This window comes from Tachysurus fulvidraco, chromosome 18 (genome assembly GCF_022655615.1).
Source record: "Tachysurus fulvidraco isolate hzauxx_2018 chromosome 18, HZAU_PFXX_2.0, whole genome shotgun sequence".
Taxonomy (NCBI): Eukaryota; Metazoa; Chordata; class Actinopteri; order Siluriformes; family Bagridae; genus Tachysurus; species Tachysurus fulvidraco.
In genome coordinates, this window is record NC_062535.1 from 16,528,268 (window position 1) to 16,546,516 (window position 18,249).

Below are 18,249 nucleotides of genomic sequence, written 5' to 3' on the forward strand. Positions count from 1 at the left end.
CCGAGACCACTGTAAAGCCTCGCTCGTCCTTCACTATCTTCCTCCTTTCCGCTCTCCCTCCATCTCCCGCTCTACATGGAGCCAGGGCGATTATGGAGCCAGACTGAAAGTCCGCTCACAGGGAGCTTCAACGCATCAGAATCCCAAATCCCTTTGGCTCCGACACTGTCGAGGATGATGGACAATCAGTCATACAGCATGTCAAACCAGACGGTGCCGTTTTTCGGCAGCAGCATGGTGATGACGGCGGCCATATCTGTGACCGTGTTCATCGTGGGCCTCATAGGTAACACGCTGGCCATCTACGTGGTGCTGCGCTACGTCAAGATGAAGACTGTGACCAACATCTACATCCTGAACCTGGCCATTGCTGATGAGCTTTACATCCTTGGCCTACCGTTCCTGAGTACTCAGAATGTCCTATCCTACTGGCCGTTCGGATCCTTCCTGTGCCGTGTAGTCATGACAACCGATTCGCTCAACCAGTTCACCAGCATCTTTTGCCTCACGGTTATGAGCATCGACCGCTACCTGGCCGTGGTTCACCCGCTGCGGTCCAGCAGGTGGCGTCGGCCCCGTGTGGCCAAAATGGTAAGCGCTGCAGTCTGGGCCACGTCGTTCGTAGTGGTTCTGCCGGTGGTGATCTTCTCTGACGTTCAGGACATGTTCAATTCCTGCAACATGAGCTGGCCTGAGCCGCGCAACCTTTGGCCAGTAGCATTCATCCTCTACACATCTGTGCTTGGCTTCTTCGCACCGTTGCTCGTGATATGCGCATGCTACATCCTCATCGTCGTGCGGGTGAAGGCTTCGGGAGCACGGGCCGGATTCGGGAGGCGGCGCCGCTCCGAGCGTAAGGTGACGCGCATGGTGGTGGTCATCGTGGTGGCTTTCGTGCTCTGCTGGCTGCCATTCTACATGATCAACATTGTCAACCTCATATTCATCCTGCCTGAGAACAGCGTGATGGTGGGCGTCTATTTCTTCTCAGTTATCCTCACCTACGCCAACAGCTGCGCCAACCCGGTTCTCTACGGCTTCCTGTCCGATAACTTCAGGCAGAGTTTCCGGAAGGTTCTGTGCCTACGCAGGGCTAACGGTGTGGAGGACGGGGAGCCGAGCGCACCACGCACTGACAAAACGAGCGCCTTCGATGGCTTCCTTCCTGTCAGGAACGACCATATTAATGGACATGTGCAGAACAACCAGGTACTCACTCACACACACACACACACACACACACACACACACACACACACACACACACACACACACACACACACACACTGATCTTTCTTTTCACCTTTTTGGCCGAACAAACTACTTTTATTTACACAATTTCATAGTTTATGTGCAGTTAGCTAACTAGCTATGCCTCTAAAGGTATCTAACTTAATACATAGTTGAATAAATCTGCGCTTCTTCAGCATTAGCTGTCTGACATCATATAACTAGCCAAATGTGCTATTGTGTAATTAAACTTAGTGACCCTGTTTACTAGCAAGCTTTTCAACATTAGACTGAGTTCGTCCAGTTCACTATCAAACTAGCTAACAATAGCTAATCTACTTTCCTTCCTGTTGTATATCTATATATATACCGCAGGAGTGACCTGATATTATATACACTACATTATATAGTGACCTGATATTAGGCTAACCATTTTACAAAATATGTTTGCTAGCAGCCTAGCTAATGTTATTGAATGTTGAATAAAGTTTGCTAGCATGCTAATGTTATATTAGCATTATAGATTAGCCTTGCATAAGCAAGCTAATGTAAGATAAACTATAAGTTATTCATTGTGACATGTCACATGATGAAATGATTGTGATTGGCTAACTAAAGCTCTGACTGTGTGGATGAAAAGCCACTGTTTACTAGGCAGGTTCAGAATGTAGATACACTCTGAGTGTGTATGTGTGTGTGTGTGTGTGTGTGTGTGTGTGTGTGTGTGTGTGTGTGTGTGTGTGTGTGTGTGTGTGTCCTTTAAATGGATGACATGCCCTTATTTAAAGCTGTCCTCTTATCTGGAGAGCCAACTGAACACTAACTGGTTTGACGTCAGGGGAACTTGTGCGTGTGTGTGCATAACATGACTCTGTGTGTGTGTGTGTGTGTGTGTGTGTGTGTGTGTGTGTGTGTGTGTGTGTGTGTAGATTATGTATCTATGCCATCGTTTGTGTGTGTGTGTAATCCATATATACTTAAAAAATATCAGTCTATACCATACGTTCACATGTGATGGTTGTGTGAAGAGCACCCAGGAACCCTTACCCTTACACAACGTCTGATAGGCTGTGCAGGTGTGTGTGTGTGTGTGTGTGTGTGTGTGTGTGTGTGTGTGTGTGTGTACATACCGATGTGTGTTTGTGGACAAAATACAAGCCAGGTTTGTGTACATAACACAATTCAGGAGCATTTAAACACCTCAATGTCAAAAAAACTGAACCGGTCAACCGAATGATTTAATACGTGCCCAGCGGTGGTCACATGGAGAGAAGTAAAGACGGGGTAATACTTTATACCTGTGGACTACACACATACTACTGTGTGTGTGTGTGTGCGTGTGTGTGTGTGTGTGTGTGTGTGTGTTTCTTGTTGTTCCTAGTCTATTGTGCTAGTAAGCCATGTATAATGTGTCACTGTAGTAATGAGTAAACACCCCCTTATTTCACATGATGGTAGTGGGATTGGAAAGGAATGTCGGGTTTCCATTGTGTGTGTGTGTGTGTGTGTGTGTGTGTGTTTGTGTGTTGTAACGTGCCCTTATTTAGACCCGTCACCTTATCTGAGGCAGTGCTGCATGCTAAATCTCATTCTAGCTCTGACGGTTTTGTGTGACTTGTAGGACACTTAGGTATAAATTCCCTGACGGTTGAGAGAACAGCACGAAAGGGACACGAGGGAAAAACATGCAACGTTCATCACCTTCAGTTTGTTACAATCGTGGATAAAAACAAACAAACAAAAAAAACAATACAAAAACAGTCATTCTGGCACCTGTGGTAAAACTGGTATTAAAATTGTTTGTAATGTAAAGCTTCAAAGCTCCATAACTCTGTTTAAACTGCGTATTTATTCTTTACACTGTAATTTCACAATTAGAATTATTGAGCCCCACACACACCTCAATTATTGCTTTATTAATTGAGCTTGTTTTTTATAAAATCGACGATAAAGTTTTTGACGTTTAAATCTCGGTGTTTAAACCTTTAAGCTAAAAGATTATGTTCAGATTCGAGCTGCTTTGTAGATAAACAAACACTTGGAGCATCTCAGAGAGCAGAAATGGGTTTGATATCAACATTTACTTTGAAGATACAAACATTTGTTTAGGAAAAAAAATACTTTTTTTTTTTTTTTTTAAAGTACAAATATATTGTATATCTAGAGAAAAACAGAAATACAGTTTAAACTCTACAAATTCTTAAAGTTCTGAGTGTGTGCTTTCATATGAGCTTCATATTAACACCACAGTGCAAACATGACAAACACATTCAATCATCAACATGGACACGAGACAAGCAGGAGGAAGGAGTTACAGTAAACATCACATTAAACTTAAACTTGTTAAACTTTTACCTTCACGTAATTAATCCTTATAATAATTATTTTTACACTCGGCATTTGTAAACTTTACATGCAAGATGGCAGGTCTTTAGTTTTCTGTGTAAAACTTTACACTATAAACTTTACTAGAAATTTATTTTGAATCCTCTGATTTTTCTGGTGATACTGAAGTTTTATATTTATGCTAATTTTTAAAAGCTCTTATGCTAACATTTAAAGGCTATTATGCTAACATTTAAAAGCTATTATGCTAATATTTAAAAGCTATAATGCTAATATTTAAAAGCTAAACTTCTAAAACTTTAGACATAAAGCTTTTAATCCACTTACTATTTAAACTGTTTACATTAGAAGCCTGTTCATGTACAGTAAATGACATGCAAGCATTTAATAAACCTTTGGAAGTTGAATGTCGTTCTTGGCATATCTTATCCTTGGAGGTTGGGGTCAGAGTGCAGGGTCAGCCATGATGCAGCACCCCAGGAGCAGGGAGGGTTAAGGGCTGTGCTCAAGGGCCCAAAGGTGGCAGCTTGAACCCCAACCTTATGGCCAACAGCCACTTGAGCTACCACTGCCTTGGACTCTTAAAGTGTAGCTTTTGATAAACTTCAGAGTTAAAACTTGACCTTAAACCCTGGTCAGCGCTTGGCTGTGATTCTGGAGGCAGTTTTGCAGATTTGTTGCTTTCTCACTCAGGTTAGAGAGGAGGAGATGGAGGGAATGCGAGGTTAATACTTAGCGGCAGGTGTTGCATCGCTGAAGGCCATCGACTAAAAGTCCACAAGGGCAGTGTAGGACGAGGCAGAGAGACCACAGGCAGAAAGAAACAGATGAATGATCACATCGTGGCCTGGACTCCTGTCAGGTTTGTTCACAGGAAGCTTTTTTTCCTCTTATCCAAATCTCTGTGTTGTTCGGTGTTAAATATCCTATACAAATAAAATTTCAGTTCTGTAAACATCAACAACAACAAACTCCAAGCATCCGTTGGTCTGAACCCCTTGGTCCGGACCTGGTAAGTTGACGCTACATACTACGTCTGATGCTACGACTGTTGGGTCAATGGGTGGTGTGAGGCCATTGGCTGTTATAGATGAACGCTCAACAGCTCGCCTGGAGATATAGCACTCTATAAAACCAACATTCCAGTCCTGTTTGTAACCTTTGTTCATGTGCCCTTGTCTGTCCTTCAGTGTCCCATTACCTTATTACTTCAAAACAAGTTTGTCAGTGTAGATCTGAGAAACATAACAGACCTAGAAGGCATTACGATGTACAGTTAACTTATCAAAGCGGTGTGTAAACTCAAGACGTAAACGGAATTTTAAAAAATATCGTGTCTTTTTCTTTTTTTTTTTTGGAAACTTTCCGAACTTCAGCTGAGGTAACATTACTCTAGCTAATTAGCATGACAGTTTAACCTTGAACATAAGAAGCTGACAATCATCACAGATATCGTTTTGTCTGCGTCGTTTTTTCCACGAACACAGAAAATCCCCAGAGCCCCGACTATTCAGGCCAAATTTCGCCGCCGTTTACGCGATTAACCAGACCTTATATGGCTCACAATTGTTGATTCTGTGGAGGTGGAAGGTTCACAACCCTTTACACCTGCCGGATGACGGCTTTTTTTGTGCGTTTCAGAGTTTTAGGTTGCACTAAACATGATGGGAGATTAGGAAGATGGAGGGTGTCTGGTTTCCGAGACTTTTCTATTGCTACGTTAAATCAATTTCTTAATAATCTTAAGTTACGACAGCTGATGAGTTGGAGAAAGGATTTTTCACAAATTGCAGAATATCTTACAGCATCTTACTTCACGCAAGGAAATTTTATACCGTTCCGAACGTCACGCGGCATCACTGAAACGACATGTGGAAAAAAAACAACACCTCAGCTAAAAAAAAGGTCATTGCTAATAGGTCATTGCTAAAACAGTGAGAATTGAACTATTTAGAATCCAGTGGAGTTTACTAGTCCTGGCTTGAGTAACAAATTCATCACTATTGATGAGCTGATTACATTTACGCTATCAGAGCTAAGAGCTACGTAGTTTTTAGCTATCGTGTACAGAAGAAAACTAGCATGTTACTTACAAAACTTTGCATAGACCCCAACAGAATTTTGCTTCTCTTTAAGAAATTTCCTTATGAAGCCAGCAGTCGGTGAACGTTTGGCGGATTAAATTTCCGTTTTGATTTTGTACAAAATTTTGGTTGCTTGTGTTTTTCCAAAATCGGCACCATGTGTGCTGTATGTAGTGAAGCTATCCCAAGTGTACAGAGCTACAGCTTCAGAACAGAATAATGTTACAGCTATTAAATGACTTTTTGTGCTACATTCCCTGTACCTTTCTGTCCTGCCATGAAGCTAGCAAACTAGCTACATTTATGCTAATCTACACACAGAAAGGTAGAAGATTCCATCTTCATTACAACAGGAAATAAAGAATGCCATGTGACTGCTCTGATTTTCTCTGTCGACCTCCTTTACTCTTCTTTAATCTGTTCATCTGTTACCATGGCAACACATGTATACATAATAGGCTCACCTTTCTCACATATCCATACCTGTTCTACAGGTAAAAATGAGGGCAACAGAAGCAGGTTTGGTTTTATTATGTTACACCGAAGGCAGATCTCTTTAGCCATAATTACATAGACACACTGCTAGCATAGCTGGAACTGGAGTGGGATTTGTACTCAATAGGGTTATGGCCCCTTGCAACACCATCCACTCCATCACCTCCTCCTTATGAGGTCCCCTGTATAACGCCATGTGAACGACTTTAAGGGTGATACATCAGGGTTAAGTGCACATCTCTTTGGGGCTCACAAAGGATTTAGTGACCCTCAGTGCAAAAAAGGTGCAAAAGAACAAACCTTGAACATGAAACCAAAAAGCAGCTATGGAGTGAGCTGTGAAGTGGAGAAACACTAGGAGTGAGCAGTGAAGTGGGGAAACACTAGGAGTGAGCTGTGCAGTGGGGAAACACTAGGAGTGAGCAGTGAATAAACACTAGGAGTGAGCTGTGCAGTGGAGAAACACTAGGAGTGAGCTGTGCAGTGGGGAAACACTAGGAGTGAGCTGTGCAGTGGGGAAACACTAGGAGTGAGCTGTGAAGTGGGGAAACACTAGGAGTGAGCTGTGCAGTGGAGAAACACTAGGAGTGAGCAGTGAATAAACACTAGGAGTGAGCTGTGCAGTGGAGAAACACTAGGAGTGAGCTGTGCAGTGGGGAAACACTAGGAGTGAGCTGTGCAGTGGGGAAACACTAGGAGTGAGCTGTGCAGTGGGGAAACACTAGGAGTGAGCTGTGCAGTGGGGAAACACTAGGAGTGAGCTGTGCAGTGGGGAAACACTAGGAGTGAGCAGTGAATAAACACTAGGAGTGAGCTGTGCAGTGGGGAAACACTAGGAGTGAGCTGTGCAGTGGGGAAACACTAGGAGTGAGCTGTGCAGTGGGGAAACACTAGGAGTGAGCTGTGCAGTGGGGAAACACTAGGAGTGAGCAGTGAATAAACACTAGGAGTGAGCTGTGCAGTGGGGAAACACTAGGAGTGAGCTGTGCAGTGGGGAAACACTAGGAGTGAGCTGTGCAGTGGGGAAACACTAGGAGTGAGCTGTGATGTGGAGAAACGAAAAAGACCAGACTGTAGGCCAACATTCTGTATCTGAACAAATCAAAACAAATAGTCATTCAGCACACATGAACACCACAACTATAACTCTACTGAACACTACAACTCTACTGAACACACTGAACACCACAACTAACAACTCTACTGAACACCACAACTACAACTCTACTGAACACCACAACTCTACTGAACACCACAACTAACAACTCTACTGGACACCACAACTACAACTCTACTGAACACCACAACTAACAACTCTACTGAACACCACAACTATAACTCTACTGAACACCACAACTCTACTGAACACAACTAACAACTCTACTGAACACCACAACTAACAACTCTACTGGACACCACAACTAACAACTCTACTGAACACCACAACTAACAACTCTACTGGACACCACAACTACAACTCTACTGAACACCACAACTAACAACTCTACTGAACACCACAACTATAACTCTACTGAACACCACAACTCTACTGAACACAACTAACAACTCTACTGAACACCACAACTAACAACTCTACTGGACACCACAACTAACAACTCTACTGAACACCACAACTACAACTCTACTGGACACCACAACTACAACTCTACTGAACACCACAACTAACAACTCTACTGAACACCACAACTACAACTCTACTGGACACCACAACTACAACTCTACTGAACACCACAACTAACAACTCTACTGAACACCACAACTATAACTCTACTGAACACCACAACTCTACTGAACACAACTAACAACTCTACTGAACACCACAACTAACAACTCTACTGGACACCACAACTAACAACTCTACTGAACACCACAACTAACAACTCTACTGAACACCACAACTACAACTCTACTGAACACCACAACTAACAACTCTACTGAACACCACAACTCTACTGAACACCACAACTACAGCTCTACTGAACACCACAACTACAACTCTACTGAACACCACAACTAACAACTCTACTGAACACCACAACTACAACTCTACTGAACACCACAACTAACAACTCTACTGAACACCACAACTCTACTGAACACCACAACTATAACTCTACTGAACACCATAACTCTACTGAACACCACAACTAACAACTTTACTGAACACCACAACTAACAACTCTACTGGACACCACAACTCTACTGAACACCACAACTAACAACTCTACTGAACACCACAACTAACAACTCTACTGAACACCACAACTATAACTCTACTGAACACCACAACTCTACTGAACACCACAACTACAACTCTACTGAACACCACAACTAACAACTCTACTGAACACCACAACTAACAACTCCACAACTAACAACTCTACTGAACACCACAACTATAACTCTACTGAACACCACAACTCTACTGAACACCACAACTAACAACTGTACTGAACAGCACAACTCTACTGAACACCACAACTATAACTCTACTGAACACCACAACTACAACTCTACTGAACACCACAACTACAACTCTACTGAACACCACAACTACAACTCTACTGAACACCACAACTGTAACTCTACTGAACACCACAACTAACAACTCTACTGAACACCACAACTAACAACTCTACTGAACACCACAACTACAACTCTACTGAACACCACAACTAACAACTCTACTGAACACCACAACTAACAACTCTACTGAACACCACAACTAACAACTCTACTGAAACTCGCGTTCTTCACTTCAGCAGAGGGAGTCACATTAGCCAGATCCACTCTTCCCATCCACCCTTCTTAATCCTTACACATATTATCCCCTACCTCACATATTTATCCTCTTCCCTCACGTCCTTTCCTCTCCTCTCACATTTTTTCTCTCCTCTCCAACTCACGTTTATGAGGCTGGAAGAGAAACATTCTCAGTCTCATAGGCACTCGACAGCTGTGGGTCACTGCCAAAGAAATAAGGAGAACATAGCAAGAATTGTTTTTTGGTGGGGTTGGTTTTGTCATGTGTGTGTGTGTGTGTGTGTGTGTGTGTGTGTGGGTGTGTGTGTGTGTGTGTGTGTGTGTGTGGGTGTGTGTATGTGTGTGAAAGAGTAAGAGAATTCCCCCTGGATCTCCTTCTGGAATGTAGAGCGCATCGAATGTTCTTCAGGCTGATTCTGTATTTACACACTGCTACAGCACCATGATCATCACTCACACTGGCTTTGTGTGTGTGTGTGTGCGCGTGTGTGTGTGTGTGAGAGAGAGAGAGAGAGAGAGAGAGAGGGAGAAAGTGAGAGAGAGAGAGAGAGAGAGAGAGAAAGAGAGAGCAAGCATGTGGTATTTGTCAATACTTGTTGTTCCACACACATTTTTATGAGCAGTAGTAATTTGCACACATCCTTACTCTTCATGTATGTGCACCAGCATGAGTGTGTGATAATGTGTGTGTTCATGTGTGTGTTCATGTCTACATCTGTTAACCCTTGGATACACTGTATTAGTGTTAATATTTTTTCCAGATGATAAAAACACCCGGACAAAAACACACACTTCCTGATGAATGTTTTTTCAAATTCACCATAGTTTTAATTGTTTGCATTGCCAGACGTTGCTATCAAGCCCCAACTTGAAACTGGCAAACAACTTCCAGCTTAGACCACACCCACATCTGCTAAAACTCTCAATATAGACACAGATATGGATTTTTTGGAGTACGGGTCCAGATGGTGGTGTTGGTTAACAACTCTGTTTTACAGCGTCATGAAATAATACAAGTAATAATAAATACATGGATCTATTTCGAGGCCACCATGGAAATCTCAAACATGGATGGAATTATCCGAGGGGTACAGAGACGGGGGAACATCAGACGAGGTGCTGACCAATCAGAGGGCACGACCACACTCACACTTACAGTACACACTGTACACAGTTCAGAGACGGCAATCAGCTGGAGAAGGCAGAGGAACCCTGTGAAGAACAGGGAGAACATGCACACTCCACACACACACAGGGTTGAGGCAGGAATCGGAAGCAACTGCGCCCCTGGATGGAATTAAAATAACCATAATACATAATATAATGACTTTAAGGGAGAGAGAAGAGGTGATTATTGTATTTTGATCTAATGGCTTGACATTCGATGCAGGAGAGTCCAGTCCAGATCAGAACACTTGGCCCTGGAGCCGCTCCAGCTCACTCTCTCTTGCCTGATTGTCGAAGCGTTGAACAGGAGTTGAGAAATTAGACCTTTTGGATTCTTTGCCAAGTATCGACTCCAGCTGACACAAAACTCCACAGAATAAAGCCAGTGAGTGTTTTATATCAGGGTTAAAGTTGTAGCTTTAGACAAAACCCAGTTTCACAACAAAACAGAGCAGACAGGTCCAGACACCTCTCAGTTGCCGAACCTTTACGAATCATGAAGGGATCAGAACTCTGAACTGAGCAGGATACTCTGAACATCACTGCTTTACTCTCGCTGTTTCTCAGCAGGTTGTTTTGGGATCTGATCGTTCAAAGATCCCACAAAAGGAGATCCAGATTCTCCCCAGAAACATGCTGGACAGCGAGAAGACCTTTTCCATTTTAGGTGTGCATTAATAGAAGTAAATCATTCTAAAACCTATTCCCATTTGGACGTTATGTGAAGGTTTATTTGGTAGAACATGTGGCTGAAGAGATTCGTGCCAGGTTTGGGTCACAGGTGTTTTGTCCTGCTTGTGAACCTTGTGCTTCTTATAGCCGTGAGGTCTCAGTGTTCTTACTCACATATAGCAGGGAGATGACTGACTTTTGCTAGACGGGAGGCTGGGCTACGGCGTTGCTCTTACTGTACGGATGTACACCAGATTTGAGCCGGGAATTGCTCCCGTTCAGGACGTCTGCCAGATCACAGCTGGAATGGAACTCGTCTAACGTCCCTGTGAGATCACAGCCGTCAACGGTTCCTGTCATTCTGAGAAAGTTCGGTCCCTATAACGATGTGAATACACGACCGATGAGGCCAAGCACTTCACAAACCTGAATAACTTTTAAACAGTTTTCACAAAGTCAAAAGGTCCAAATGGACGAATGAATAATACAATTGTCAGAGCAGATTTCCACCTGATACGTGAAAAAAAATTTTGCCATAGTTTCTGAGCGAAGACTTAATCTATTAAAATCTAATTTGTTTATATTTTGTTTGAAAATCCATTTCTTGGTTGGTTTGAATAGCTTATTGCCGAGTCATCTTTTAAGCAGGAGGTTAATTCATTTTTCAGCATGTTTACTATTCTACTGGATGGTAGACTATAAAGTCATAATGCTCCACAGCCAAAAGGTTAAAATAAAAGCATTGAAGTTCATGAGAAGTTAAAAGCTCAGAATCTTTGCGTAAAGCCTACAGGGGTTTAATCGATGTACCTTTAAGTCACTTCTGATTTGTGTTAGAAAAACTAGTTTTATTCCTTTGAGGTTTTAAATTGAAAGTAATATAAAAAAATCACCTTGGTGTACTTTATAAACTCCATAATCTCCTGCATCCCAGTATCCCCAGTTAAGCATAAATGATTTCTGTAAATTACAATGCCAAGAAAAGGTCAAGTTAAAAAAAAAAAAGTTTAAATAAAAACAGACCTACGGAGTTTTCCACTTGATTTAACATCAGATATCCTTCTCGCTTGAACAGCCGAGCATACAAAGACCTGAACACTTATCTCCAGGAACCTTATCCATCATGCATGATCCATGCTGAATTCCAAATCCAGATGTTGTTGAGGAACACACACAGCTGGAAATGAATGAACAAGGGGCCATAACATCAGTCGTTTATTCCTGTCTGCTATTTTATCATCTCTCATGCCAGTGTGTACCGACACACAGAGACATCCTCATCTCACCAAAAATAAACACACTCTTACAAAAAGCATTCCGGAAAGATTGTTTAGATCGATAACTCTCCCGGTTTTCCAATGCCTTCGACTCAGAGCCTTTTCTAAATGGGAGACCATCTGCTGGGAGGCTTTTAGCCAAATACAAAGTCACAGTGGAACGAAATAAAGAAACCATTAAGCATTGGATGTATTAATGGATAGATGTTTGGGTGGATGGATTAATGGAGGTTGAGATGGATGGATGGCAAAAGTTTATACTAATGCATTAGTATTGATGTAAGGATGAATGGCTAGAGTATTAGGTGATTGTTTAAATGAATAGGATTAGATGGATCCCCTCTCTACAAAGGGCAGCAAATAGGTATTTGGGTGGATGGATAGATGGGTGGACAAACAAATGTGTATTTTGATGGATGGATGGATGGATGGATAGATAGATAGATAGATAGATAGATAGATAGATAGATAGATAGATAGATAGATAGATAGATGGATGTGGATTTGGATGGATGGATGGATGGATGGATGGATGGATGTACAAATAGGTATTTGGATAGACAAATAGGTATTTGGATGAATGGAAAGTAGGTTAGATGTATGAACAAATGTGTATTTGAACAATGAAGACATTCTTTGCTAAAATATTCTTTCATTTTGCCGGCGTAGGTCATTTCTGCTGGATCAAGGTTGAGCAAAAGTTCAAGATCAAATCTTCTTCCCTTTTTACGGGTTCAAACGCATGATTCTTATTGGTTCATTCTGTTTATCATAGTAGCATCTGGTAGCCAATGAAATATGTACACTATATAGTCAGCTGTGTGTTTTTTTCCTCAAACAAATAAAAAACAAAAAAAAAAACACGAATGATCGTCAGGTGTTCCCGAAAGTGTTCAAACCTGAAATAAAAAACGTTTGTAAAACATTTGCGGTAATAATCGAGCTCTGTGGATGCGTAGCACCTTATAAACAAATGGTGAATCCTGTCAGGGACAAGGTGAACTCTGTAGCATGGATCATTTCCTGTCATGTTTGTCTGCGTATAATATGAACTCCGTGTTCTTTCCTGTTCCAGATGTCGCATGTGTTTGTCTGATTTGATTTTTTAGCAACTGATTTAATTGCGTGGTTTAACTCCCAGACCACCTGATGACCGTCAGAGCTTTTTGTCCATCGTTTCTGGGTACGCCTTTTTTTTTTTTTTTTTTTTTTCAGTGACGTTCTCTATCTTCATTGATTTCTTTCTGCAGTGGGTTCAGTTAGGAGGAGGCAGAATTGAGCATCTCAGCGTCACGCATCAAACACTTCAGACTCACGGTCGATTTATAAATCCTGAGCCTGCAGGAACACTTTGTTATAAACTAGTATTAAAATCAGCCTGAGGTACAGAGGAGGCTCATCAACAGTGCAGGATGAGAAGCTCAGAGATGTCATCTGGCAGGTTCTCATTCCAGCAGAATGGTTTAGCTCCAGGTTGTTGTGGTTGTTGTTGTTTTTGTTGTTGTTGTTGTCGTTGTTGTTGTTGTTGTCATACACACATTCCTGTAGCATCTGATCACTACATTAAAAATCAAGCAGAAACATTTTGAATATATTTAGTACTTCGTGTGATAATTACTACAGTATATCGATAACAGATTATTCAGTCTAATTCTATACACAAAAAAGTTTTATTTGGATATATGGCATTTTTTTATCTAATTCTATCTAAATAAGTAACATAAGTATCTCGATAAGTGACATATCCGATACATTTGCTCGTAATTCAGATATTGTCAGTTGTTTAGATGTTATTTTTCTATACCTGGGTGACCCTGACCTTACTGAAGATGAATTAACAAATGAACGGTCTTGTTACCACGGCAGCATGAAACCTGATGATCTCTCAGGTCTCGATTTTACATGGTTAATTTTACATGGCTAAAATGTATTTTTTTTTTCACTTAGACGGGGTGATTGGAGACCTCACGTTGTCTCTTGAGGTCATAAGCGAACTCTCCGGAAGACACAGATCATATCCTGCATCCTTGTGATTAGATTTACAAGAGAAAGAGCAATGCTGGTGTTTCTATCTTACATCACTTGGTGTAACCGAGGGGACTTTTATAAAGGTTAAAATGGTTAAAAAGGCAGGGAGCATAATATCTCACTAGTGAGCAGTTCGTCAGGAACCTGTTTCATTCCAGGAGCTTTCACAGAAGCTCTGGTTAAGTGTTTGATAATATAATCAGATATGAGATTGCGAGAAAGTATAACAGGAAACGTTGAGTGAGTGTGAATTCCCAGGACTGCACAAGTTTTAAATAAATCACCACATGTTAACTGAGTCATGTGTTTCAGCCCAGTGATGCTTAAGCTCCAGGTTTAGCATAAGATACACGCCAAGATGGCCGACTGGATAAATGATGTGATGGTGGACTTGTAGGCTTGCGACATGCACCAGAATAGTAATTAGTCATTTAAGAGATCTGGAAATCTGCAAAATCACACAGAAGACAGGTCTATCAGGCTCAGCAGTGATGTAGCAGGAAGCTTAACCGAGTAATAAATCAGCGTGATCAATGATGTCATTCTCAGCATGAAGAACGGGGCAGTAAGGAGACGTACGACTTACAGATGTGTGGTTTACATAGAGAAAGGACTGAAGGTGCTGGTATTTTGTGGTATTTATGAGTATTTTTTTTAGTTGTGTGGTATTTTGTGGTGTTTCAGTGTATTTTGTGGTACATCATTGTATTTTGTGGTATTTTGTGGTATATTTTGTTCTATTTTGTGGTGTTTCAGTGTATGTTGTGGAACTTTAGAGAATTTTGTGGTATTTATGAGGTTTTTTTTAAGTCGTGTGGTATTTTGTGGCGTTTCAGTGTATTTTGTGGTACATCATTGTATTTTGTGGTATATTTTGTTCTTTTTTTTGTTATATTTTGTTCTATTTTGTGGTATTTTTTGTTCTATTTTGTGGCATTTCAGTGTATTTTGTGGAGTATTTTGTGCTTATTTCATTACATTTTATCCGTCTTTTTGAATGATGTTTTATCTAATGTAAAACTACCGATTTGATTTAATGATAATTAGCTCTTCCTAACACTCACATAAAGTCATTAAGGCTCAGTTTTCCAGGATGTGTATTGAGGTTTAAATCACTGCTCAGCAACTGCTTTCAATTTCTGCCTCTATCGCAAATTGTTCTGGATTTTAGCACCAAAGTGTGAAACGGCTGCTCACTGTGTCACGCTACCGTAGGTGAAAAGACTGTTTTCCGCTTTTTGTAGTGTGTGTGTGTGTGTGTGTGTGTGTGTGTGTGTGTGTGTGTGTCAGAGAGAGAGAGAGAGAGAGAGAGAGAGAGAGAGAGAGATTGGATTTTCAGTAATAAGTAGCCCAAGCTGTTCTCATTAGTATTAATGGAGATGCTATGCCATACAGTAGTACAATGCTGCAAGCCTGGTAAGCTTGTGTTTGCGTGTGTGTGTGTGTGTGTGTGTGTGTGTGTGTGTGTGTGTGTGTGTGTGTGTGTGTGTGTGTGTGTATGTGAGTGTGTGTGTGTTTCCTATGAGTGTATTCACTCTACACAGTCAACATTATACTTACATTATAATGAATTTGCACTGTCATAGGCATATGCACTAAATCATTAAATAGACTTTGTTTGTGTTACATAATGATTCAGAAAATAAAAATCAATCACGTGGTGGTGTTATGAAGCGGACTTCCTGTTACTAATCTAAAACAGGCACAAGCAATGACGTGTTTTATTCCTTTTATCCCACAACCATTTTATGTGGTTTTGTGGATCATCCTTTTAGTAAAGCTGTTACTATAGCGACGATAACCCTGAAACAATACAAAAACAGTGCATATATATATTTGTCTACTTGGACTGTTTTTGAAAGTTAATTAACACTTTCTGACTAATCAGAGTCCAGAAGTCAGATATGGGATTGGATTTCTGGTGAAACATAAAAGCAGTGGGATTATTTTTCTAAGCTGAGGGAGGTTATTCAGGGTGAAATAAGCGGTGCCAATATTTTGTGCAAAACCAATTATCATACATGGAGCTGAAGCTGTAAAAAGTCTCTAAAAGGTGTTTTCTGTGTCTCTGCAGGACATGCAGTTGGAGCCGCGCTCTGGTGAAACATCGAAACCAGTGAAATCTAAAGTGATTGGCCAGTCCTCACTTTAAACCCCACCCCCTTTCTCACTCACTTTGTCTCCATGCCATCACAATTCTTCCCTCTCTCTGTCCATCCACCCATATGTCTATCTGTCATATCTTCCTGATGAAGATGGAGCCTCAGACCCCGACTCCGCCCACGACATGCCTCCCTCGCTGACAGAACAGCTCAGCCTTTGACCTCATCCAGGTCCATGACCTCTGGTGAGTAGAGGATTGTGGGTACACGGTCGTGACTGGAACGCCCAGCAGGATGGAGGAAGGTGGAGAAGTTGTGTTGTCTGTGCAAACTGCAGGAGGCAAGAACGAGTCGTGCATGCTGAGAGCTTTACGAACTTCGCCGATGTTCACCGAGGAAGTCAGCGGTCATCGGCATGAGTCAGCGGTGTGCTGGGATGAAGTGATGGCTGCTGCTTCTGATTGAACAGAGATGCCAATTTCTGACAAACTCATAGCATATCATATCACACACACACACACACACACACACACACACGCATGCACGCACGCACGCACGCACGCACACACTCACATTACAGAAACAACAACCCACAGGCTTTCTTTCTGTTTATCAGGTTATAACTAGTCTCAGAATCCCAGACCCTGCTAGCAACTGCTGCTCCGTGTCTCTCACGCTGTCCCCCCTAAGGACCTCATACTCATTGACTCAAATGTTTCAGCATGTGTTTTTTCACATGAACTTCAGCTTCAAGCTTGATCAAGACCACGGCATTGTGGACACACGTCATACCAAATTGTCCATGACGTTCCTGGAACACTCCCAGACTCATCAACTCTGTATGTTTTAAACACGATAACTTCTTTGACCAAAAAAAAGAAAGAAAGAAAGAAAGAAGCCTCCATCTGAGTTCAGACCAAATATTTCATCCCTCTTTCACAAGCAACGTTGCGTCATGGCTGCAGTATGAGTGAGTTGTGTGCTGATGGGATGCTGTGTTATCTAGCCTCACTCCTGGACTTCTGCTTTCACCTAAATAATACAAGAGTGAGATTTGGGGCTTTGCCTTGGGAACTTTGGGCATCATGCAGATAATGGATCCCACAGTTATGACTTCCAAAGGTTGCCATAACTGTGGGATCCATTATCTGCATGATTGACTTTTAGCTCTTTTTTGCCTGGAAGGCCATGCTTTCTTCATTGGGACTGACACTTAGAGGCCACACCTCCTTCATTCTGACTGACACTTAGAAGCCACACCTCCTTCATTCTGACTGACACTTAGAGGCCACACCTCCTTCATTCTGACTGACACTTAGAGGCCACACCTCCTTAACTGGGACTGAAACTTAGAGGCCACACCTCCTTCATTGGGACCAACACTTAGAGGCCACACCTCCTTCATTGGGGCTGACACTTAGAGGCCACACCTCCTTCATTGGGACCGACACTTAGAGGCCACACCTCCTTCATTGGGACCGACACAGAGGCCACACCTCCTTCATTCTGACTGACACTTAGAGGCCACACCTCCTTCATTCTGACTGACACTTAGAGGCCATTATTATATCCTTATCACAAATATTTGCATCTGATTGTAAATCTGTGAATATTCTACACCCCAGTTTAATGTGATTTATTTTTATATGTGCAGTATGTTTTTGAGAGAGAGAGAGAGAGAGAGAGAGAGAGAGAGAGAGAGAGAGGTGCTGCTGTAAGGACACGATGTATTACAGTGTAAATGGGTTGAAGTGCCTTTTCCTTGTCAAAGGGATGAAGTGGTGTCACAGTACTTGATGTACAGACAATCAGCTGCTCGTCTGATGTGGCTTGTTTTTCCTAATATCTTGTTTATGTGTCTTTTTCCCTCGCTGCATGCATTTCTACCCTGCCCCTCCCATCCCCACCCTCGACCCCGCCCTTAACCCGGCCCTCAACCCCGCCCTTTCACCAGGTCTGTTTGTTTTTTTTAAAGACTGTATAAAAAAATGTTTGCAGATATTAATTTGTGTTTGTGATCAAAACATTGGTCTGGTCAGCCTTTTCCTCTGTTACAATTTATAT

The 18,249-nt window shown here is 41.9% G+C and overlaps 1 protein-coding gene across 2 annotated transcripts in view; it reads left to right on the top strand.

Moving 5' to 3' along the window:
- Window positions 1–17,513, top strand: part of LOC113663678 (somatostatin receptor type 5) — a 21,142-nt gene extending 3,629 nt beyond the window's left edge. For both annotated transcript variants that reach the window (XM_047803637.1, XM_027179074.2), the window contains exons 2-3: window positions 1–1,209; window positions 16,158–17,513. The exon at window positions 1–1,209 is cut by the window's left edge. In XM_047803637.1, the coding sequence (XP_047659593.1) occupies window positions 76–1,209; window positions 16,158–16,235 (1,212 nt within the window). In that variant the 5' untranslated portion in view covers window positions 1–75 and the 3' untranslated portion in view covers window positions 16,236–17,513. The remainder of the gene's footprint in view (window positions 1,210–16,157) is intronic.
- Window positions 17,514–18,249: the final 736 nt, after the last annotated feature.